We start from the raw sequence: 8,253 nt of genomic DNA, 5'->3' as shown, positions 1-8,253 counted from the left end.
TCTGCTCACCCCAGTGGCCTCCCTTGTCTCCTTTACCCTGGGGTCACTCAGGGCTCTGGTTAGGAAACCCAAGAGTGACATTGGGGAATAGTCTCTCCTAAGGGGAAGAATGTCAACAGGGAGGGAGGAGACGGGTGACTCAGGGAGGGTCCCTGTCCTCTCTGTCCTCAGGGCTGCAGGCTGGATGTGGTGGTGGGGGCTGGTCTCCAAGGGCGGAGGCCGCCCTGGCAGAGGCTGGCTGAAGCTCCTCCTCTAGGAGGCCACCGTCCCCTCTGTCCCCCCCGTGGGCCTCCTCCTGTGGGCTCTTAGTTCCTCAGAGAGGAGCTCTGGGGGCAGACTTCCCCTGTGGCCCTGCAGCCCTGGCCGACATGCTGCTGCTGCTGCTGCTGCTGCCCCTGCTGCAGGGCTGTGGGCGGGTGGAGGGCCAGGGGGGTTACACCCTGGAGGTGCCCAGGGAGGTGACAGTGCAGGAGGGCCTGTGTGTCCATGTGCCCTGCCAATTCTCCTACCCCTGGAGCAGCTGGACTAACAGGGACCCAGCGCATGGCTACTGGTTCCGGCGACGGGATAGGAACACGGATGCTCCAGTGGCCACCAATGACCCTGCCCGGAAAGTGCGGGAGGAGACCCAGGACCGGTTCCAGCTCCTTGGGGACCCAAGAACCGACAACTGCTCCCTGAGCATCAGAGACGCCAGGAAGACGGACGCGGGGTCCTACTACTTTCAGGTGGAGAGAGGAGACTTGAGACTCAGTTACCTATATGACATGGTCTCAGTGCGTGTGACAGGTAAGGCGCCAGGTCAAGGCAGCCTCAGGGAGGTCACGGGGCAGCAGGGCAGAGCTGGGTGGGACCCTGCCCTGGGGGAGTTTGGGTCAGGCATTAGGGGCTCAGGGAGCAGCTGGGTCAGAGCCTGAGCTTCTCTCAGGGCCCCATCTCCACCCTCCCTCCTGACCCTGCCTGTCCCCTCTGCTCACCAGCCCTGACCCACACCCCTGACATCCTCGTCCCTGGGACCCTGGAGTCTGGCCGTCCCAGCAACCTGACCTGCTCTGTGCCCTGGGCCTGTGAGCAGGGGACGCCCCCCACCTTCTCCTGGGTAGGGCCCTCTGTGTCCTCCCTGGGCCCCAACATCATCCACTCCTCGGTGCTCACCCTCACCCCGCGGCCCCAGGACCATGGCACCAACCTCACCTGCCAGGTGACCCTGCCTGGGGCCCGTGTGACCAGGACAAAGACCGTCCACCTGAACGTCTCATGTGAGAGCTGGGCTGGGACACCTGGGTCTCTGATGGGGCTGATCCCTGAGGGAGCAGGGAGAGGGGTCAGACCCTGGACACTGGGTGCTGGGTCCTGAAGTCATGTGGGGGCTGGGCCAGGAGGATGCAGCCTCCACCCCTCCCCACCATGAGGCTCCTGGGACAGAGGGCTGATGTCCCCAGCCTCCCACTGACAGGTCTGCGTGTCTCCCTGCCCCAGACTCTCCACAGAACCTGACTGTAACTGTGTCCCCAGGAGCTGGCCCAGGTAGGGAGGGGCCTCGCTGGGCCTGGGGGGGCAGGGCCTCTTCAGCTCAGGGCAGGGCTGGGTCCCCTCACCCTGGTGACAGACTCTTTTTTGGGGAACCCAGTGACTCTCCCCACCACAGCCCCATGGCTGACTTGAGCTCCTGTCCCCACCTCCCAGGCTCCCTGGACTCCAGCACCTGCCCCTCACCCCCACAGGGACAGGGTGACACTCTCACAGCAGAACTGGGCTCCCAGCCCCCTCCCAGCCTCTCCTGGACCCGCCTCCAGCCTCCTCTTCTTATTCCCCAACAGCTTTGATCTAAGTGCTTGTGGGAGGAGGCACAGTCCAGGGCACACGCAGAACACGCACTGCAGTCTGTCCCCAGAGCCTAGGTCCCTCCCAGAGGTGGCCAGTGTCCATGCAGGCTGCGCTGAGCCTTGGACTGTGCCCCTGAGGACTGAGAGGTCCCTGCATGTCAGTAGCACTCAGGGTCCTTGTTCTTGGTGGTGAGGGTGTCCCACTGCCCAGATGGACCCTGTTCTGTGGGCGTCCTCTGACAACCAAATTGGTGCCATGCGCCCAGCCCTGGTCATCTCCCAACAGGACTGTGCAGGGAACAGTCTCCTGTGTCCCTCCCGCGTGGTCAGTGGCGTAAATTCCTAAACCACAGGAGCTGGCTCGTCTGTCCCTCTGACCTGGAGGAAAGGCAGAGGGTCTCCAGGGAGTCCCCTCCCAGCACCCAGGGGGAGAGCGGGTCCCAGGCCTCGTTGCCCGTGTTGGTGACGACTGGGTGGCGTGTCTGCATGAGCCCCGTCTTCCCTGGAGGAGGCCTCTTCCCAGGGGCAGTTCCGGGGACTCCCACCCCCTCTGCTCAGTGCCCAGGTGACGCCTGTTTGACCTTGGTCCTGGGAAGCTCTGTCCAGGCCTGGGGGCCCTCCTCCTCACACCACGCCTGGCCTTTCCCTTGGAGCTTGCTGACTGCACAGGGAGTGGGTGGAGGTCTGTCCTGAGTCGTAGTCATCAGCTCTGTGGCAGCTCTGGGGTCCCCCTCTGAATTTCCAAGAACAAGCTCCTCCCCTGACCTCTGAGGCCCTGTGTGAGTCCGCCCCCCACCTCCCTGCACACCCCTCCCACCTCCCTGCAAGTCCTGGGCTCTCCCTGGTGCACTGGGCCTTGGTCCTTGGGCACTCTCTGTTCCCCTTGCGGAGCCCCTTCCTCCTCCACCATCTTTGCCAAACTTGACCTTCACGGGGTACTTTGTGTGTAAGGAAGCTGCGCCTCCTCCAGGAAGCCCTCCTGACCACATCGTCTCACTGTCTCATTTACATTGCTGTCCCCATCACTTGTCACGGGGCCTTAGGGACACCTGCTCCTGGGTCCCCAGTCCATCGGACTCTGAGTGCCTGGGAGTGAGTCCCTCTTAGAAACAGGCTGATAAACCAGAGGCTGGCGTCAGGTGAGGATGTGGTAGAGGGCAAGAGTCTCTAGGAAAGTCTGGCATCTGAAGTGTCACCGAGGGTCCCTGGGGACCTGGAATCTAGGGCTGGACTCACAACTTGCCTGAGGATCCTGTGAAGCCCAAGATGCTTCCTCTGAGAGAGCTGGGGCCTGAGTCCAGGGGACAGAGCCCATCAGGACAGAGCTGGATCTACACCACCCAGGGAGGGGGGCTGAGTCAGGCCCAGGGTCATGCTCTCCATCTCTGGGTCTCTGTTTCTCTCAGTACGTGTCTGTCCCTGAATCGACCCCTCTGCAGTCTCCTGTATTCTTCCTCTTTCCTTTGCTCTTTGTCACTCTGACCCTCTGTCTCTTTCTCCACAGCATCCACAACCCTGGGGAATGGCTCATCTCTTTCCATCCTGGGGGGTCAATCTCTGCGTCTCTTCTGTGTCGTCGACAGCCGTCCCCCTGCCAGGCTGAGCTGGTCCTGGGGGAACCTGACTCTGTATCCCTCGCAGACCATAGACCCTGGGGTGCTGGAGCTGTCTGCAGAGCACCTCAGGGAGGGAGGGGAATTCACCTGCCGTGCTCAGAACCCTCTGGGCTCCCAGCACATCTCCCTGAGCCTGTCACTGCAGAGTGAGTTTCACAGTGGGCTGCTCACCAGACCCCAGCCCAGGAAGGACCTGCAGGTCCCAGGCCTCTGAGCAAATGCCCACATGCGCAGCAGGGGGCATGAGGGTCCTCTGCTCAGCCTCAAGTCAGCTGTGAGGCTGGACAGTGCTTGGGGTCCAGCTGCTGGGCAGTTAGGGCCTGGGGGAGGCCTGGGCTGATGGCCCCACACTAGGTATGAAAGAGGATGGAGGAGCCATGTCCATGGCCTCAGGTGGAGGCGGGACATGGGTTGTGGATTAGCAGGTGACCCTGGCCTCGTCCACTTCTCTGCAGGGAGGTCAGGGCCCATGGCCCAGGTGGTCCTGGTGGCCATTGGGGAGGTGGCTGTCAAGATCCTGCTCCTCGGCCTCTGCCTCATCTTGCTCAGGTCAGCGCTGCCCAGGGGTGGAGAGGAGGTGTGGGCAGGGCAGGCACCTGGCACTGAATCCCAGAGTCCAGAGCTGGGGACCCAAGGGGTGAAGACTGCTCTGGCCAGGCAGGGGCTGAGGGAGTGCTGCCTGGGCCATGGGCCATCGCTGCCTGTCCCCAGTTCTGGCCCAACGTGGGGGGAAACAAGGCTCAACAAGGAGGTCTTCAGTCAGGCCTCCTCGCCTTCCCTTAGTCACCTCCAGTCTCTGAGAGGTCACAGGACAGGCGACCACTGCCCACTGTACCCAGCTGCCCCCCTGAGGGCCCTGGTTTCTTCCCTCAGAGTGAGGTCCCCCAGGAAGAGGGCAGCTAGGCCAGCAATGGGCGTGGACCTCGGAAACAGTGTCACCCGGTAGTCTCAGGTCAGTGACATGGCGTCTCCGCCTCCCACATGATCAGGGACCCCTCCCCCATCATGGCCCTAGGTTGGACACCTCCCCATGGCTGCAAATAAGCTGCCTGTCCCTGTCCTGAAGGCCACCCTTCCTGCTGGGGTCCTGTGTGGCTACTGACTCAGGGTCTCTCTGTACAGCAGAGCCAAGTGGGTCCCCACCTGGACCTTGCTGTACCTCCCTGGTCCCCTCAGTCACCACCTGGAGTTTCTTTCCTCCTAAGCCTGGCCTCCCTGATGTCTGTCCACTCTGACCCTGGTCTCCCTGCTCACTGGATCCACCTCAGCTCCTGCCATCTGTCCCTAGCACCAGCCTCCAGCATGTGCCCACCTCCTCCACGGCTGGACCAGCTGCGTGTCCTCTCCATGGATGGTGACTGGGAAACAAGGGAGCCTGGACGAGAGGGCCTCCCAGTGCCGTGCTGTGGACTCTCCCCCAGAGCTGTCCTCCCTCCTCTGCAGACCCCCACACCTTCAGGGCCAGGCTACTGGGATCCGAGACTTGGCAGGCGCAGACCCTGCTCCCGACACACAGCTCCACCCCTTCCTGCCTCTGCACTTCTTGGTCACCTCCAGGCCTTGGAGTCTGGCCTATGACTCCCAGAATGCACCAGTCCTCGGGGAGCCTGAGGCTGGGGGATTCCCACCAACCCTGGGGTCCAGGCTTCCACTCATGCTGAGTCTCCAAGGGCACTGCTGGGCATCTCTGTGCCTACGCGGGCGCTGAGCAGTCGGTACTGTGGCTGTGTCAGAAGGCTGTGGCTGGTGGATCACATGGAGGCGAAATACCTTTGTCCTGATTTCTGGTTTTGGCGACACTATAGGCTACAGGAATTATAGAATATAGGATTTGCACCCTTTGAGGAGGGGTTGAGGGGAGGGAGTGAAGGGGGTGCAGAGTCTGGGGACTTGTACAGGGCAGAACGCACATGCGCAGGGCAGAGTCTGGGAGGATGGGGACAGAGTGGGTCTGTGTTGGCCCTGGGGGTGGTAGTGGTGCGTGTGCACAGGTGAGTGTGGGAGAGAGCTGCGACGGTGGGTGCAGCAGAGGTCGATGGTGGGTGCAGCTGAGGTCCTCCGTGCAGACCTCGGGCAGTGAGACGACTGCCCTCTGCTTTACCATGGACCTGGGTGGAGCTCAGGGTGGAGGACGGGGGGTGGGACAGGTCTTGATGGGATCCCGAGATGCTGGAGACCCAAAACTGAGGGGCCCAAAGGCTTCCCTGGTCCCCCTTTCTCGAATCTCCGTCAGAACCAGAGTCTTCCCTCAGAGTTCCCAGGTGGACGAGTGTCCCTCCCTGTGAGGACCTGGCAGGCTCCCCAGTGCCATCATGATAAAGCCACCTCCTCAGACTGTGCTGGAGCCCTGCCCACCTCCACCTCCACATGCCTTGCTCTCTCTAGGGTCACTGAAGCAACTGCTGCCTGGTAGAGGGGACAGTGGTCTGGCCCGTCCCTGCCAGGTCTCCATCTTTCTGTGGCCCTGTGGACTTTGGTCCATGCAGTGTCACCTACATTTCTGAGGGTGGCCTCTGCACTGGCCCTGAGGGAGGAACTTGGGGATGCAGAAAAGTAAAGGTATAGTGAGTCTCAAAAGAGAAGCACCCATGAGCCATTGGAATGCCAAACAAGCCCTCCTGAGCCACCAACTCAGGTCCTCAGCCCCTGCCCTGTCTGCAAAGATGGACTCGAGGGCAGTGCACAAGGGCCAGAGAAACAGCCTGCTCCCCTCTATCCGGTCCCTGACTGTTGAGATCCACAAACAAGTCAAGAAGGCGCCTGGCACTTTGCTAAGAGGAGTGATTTGAGAAGTAACGCCAGCAAGTCATTAAGATGATGAGGGTTCCTTAATGACTGGCTGCTGTATCTAGATGATGTTAATTAAGTTAAGCTGTGTGTATTTAGTTGGATATAAGTACCTCTGCTGTCCGGCAGAGAGGCGGCTCCTGCTACCTTGGGTGCTAGCTACTTTGAGTTCTCACAGAGTTCCTGCTGAGTTCACTCACAATAAAGTAGTTCTCGCTTCAACCTTCAAGTTGCTTGTCACCTCTCGGTTATTTTGCCCAGCTGGACTTCCGCAGTTCGTGGCCGGTATGGGGACTGAGGGTAATAGATAAGGTAAACTGCTCGCCCCTGAGGGCAGGGAGAGAGGATGGGTAGCCATTTAAAGATTCTTCTTTCGTTTTGTTTCGCTTTTGTTTTAAGTTGTCTGTCCCTGGAGATGGGTGGGTCGGAAGAAAAACCGCTCACATCTGAGGAAAAACTATTTGCATCTGAGGAATAGATAGGGAGAAAGGATGGATGGACATTTCCAGAGGATAGAAAGGCTGATATAATGAATTTTTGTTCTATTTTTGTTTCATTTTGTCTCAGATTTGTTTTGCATTATCTTAGTGAGCCGTATCTTTGTCACAGAAATATGAGATTAAAAATCAATAAGAACCAAACCCAAAGGGCATTAAGTAAATTGTTAAAGGAAGGAGGCATCTCAGTAAAATCAAGAACAGTCAGGGCATATGTTAAGATGATACAAAAATGTAGCCCATGGTTCATTAAAGAGAGGTTGTTAAACATATCGCAATGGAATCACCATGGTGAAGATTTAAAAAAGATAAAAAAGGAAAACCCAGGAACTCTGCCAGTTGGCACATTACCATTGTGGACGTTGATACAATCCTGTTTGCTTAGTCAAGGAGAGGACATTTTAGATCTAGTCGTTAGTCAAACAGGGGAAGAAGGCTTAGAGAAGGAGGGGCTATCAGGGGAAAAGTTACAACAGGAGGTTGCTACCAGCCCCTTTCTATCACCAGAGGGTATTCGACCAACAGCTCCACCTATGGAAACAACATGTGCTGGGTGGCCCCCAACCCCCATAGTTGATAGATGGGATCCTGAGACAGGACCTTGGAGATTGGCATGTCCTGTATTTCAGAATGAGAAAGGGCAGTGAATTCACCATGCTTTAGATTTCAAAACTGTGAAGCAGCTGAAAAAGGCTGTAATAACCTGTGGTCCTCAAGCACCCTTCACTGTAAGCATGGTCGAATCCATTACCAACTTGAACATGATGCCAGCAGATTGGGCTAATATGTGTAAAGCTGTGCTAAATGGAGGACAATATTCGCTTTGGAAGGTTGCCAATCAGAAATTTTGTACGGAGACGACTAAGCGAAATGCAGCAGCCGGTTATCCTCAGAGAAATCTAGATAGGTTGTTAGGAGAGGGACCTTATGAGGGTGAGCTGCAACAAATTCAATATGATCCTGCCATTCATTCACAAATCACTTCAGTTGCAGTTAAGGCATGGAAAACTTTACAAGGGCATGGAGATTTGCAAGGTCACTTATCCAAAGTAATATAGGGGGGAAATGAACCTTATGCGGAATTTGTAGATAGGCTTTTACAAACAGCTACCAGAGTTTTGGGGGATGCAGACAAGCAATGCCATTAATTAAACAGCTAGCTTATGAACAAGCCAATAGATAGTATAGGAAGGCCATTAGACCATGGAGAAATACAGATTTAACACACATATCAAACTATGTAGAGATATTAATGAACAGGGGCAAGTCTTGGCAGCTGCAGTACAACAGGCATTAGGTGCCAGGCCAAAAACATGCTACTATTGTGGACAAATAGGACATTTAAGAAGGAGTTGCCCCATAGGAGGAGGGTTTAACAAAACTGGGTATCAAAGGGGTAGAATACTGGGTATTTGCCCAAGATGCCATAGAGGGAGACATTGGGCTAATGAATGCCATTCTCAGGCCACTGTGGAGGGTACTCCATTATCAAAAAACAGACAAAAACCAGATATTTATCCACGATAC

At 57.2% G+C, this 8,253-nt stretch overlaps 1 protein-coding gene across 1 annotated transcript; it reads left to right on the top strand.

Annotated features, from left to right (window-relative positions):
• The first annotated feature begins 368 nt into the window (after nucleotides 1-368).
• LOC143384289 (sialic acid-binding Ig-like lectin 13) lies at nucleotides 369-4,388 on the top strand. Its single transcript, XM_076839329.2, has 6 exons — nucleotides 369-789; nucleotides 981-1,259; nucleotides 1,480-1,527; nucleotides 3,331-3,588; nucleotides 3,898-3,991; nucleotides 4,316-4,388. Exons 1-6 carry the CDS (start codon nucleotides 369-371, stop codon nucleotides 4,386-4,388), a joined length of 1,173 nt encoding a protein of 390 aa, XP_076695444.2.
• Nucleotides 4,389-8,253: the final 3,865 nt, after the last annotated feature.

Source organism: Callospermophilus lateralis, chromosome 18 (assembly GCF_048772815.1).
Source record: "Callospermophilus lateralis isolate mCalLat2 chromosome 18, mCalLat2.hap1, whole genome shotgun sequence".
In the NCBI taxonomy this organism is placed as follows: domain Eukaryota; kingdom Metazoa; phylum Chordata; class Mammalia; order Rodentia; family Sciuridae; genus Callospermophilus; species Callospermophilus lateralis.
The sequence above is the reverse complement of the archived record's forward strand: the minus strand, read 5'-3'. Positions and strand labels throughout refer to the sequence as shown.

Coding starts and splice junctions, on each gene's coding strand:
- LOC143384289 (XM_076839329.2), top strand. CDS start 369: ATGCTGCTGCTGCTGCTGCTGCTGCCCCTGCTGCAGGGCTGTGGGCGG. Junction 790..980: donor GGTCTCAGTGCGTGTGACAG/GTAAGGCGCCAG, acceptor TCTGCTCACCAG/CCCTGACCCACACCCCTGAC. Junction 1,260..1,479: donor CGTCCACCTGAACGTCTCAT/GTGAGAGCTGGG, acceptor TCCCTGCCCCAG/ACTCTCCACAGAACCTGACT.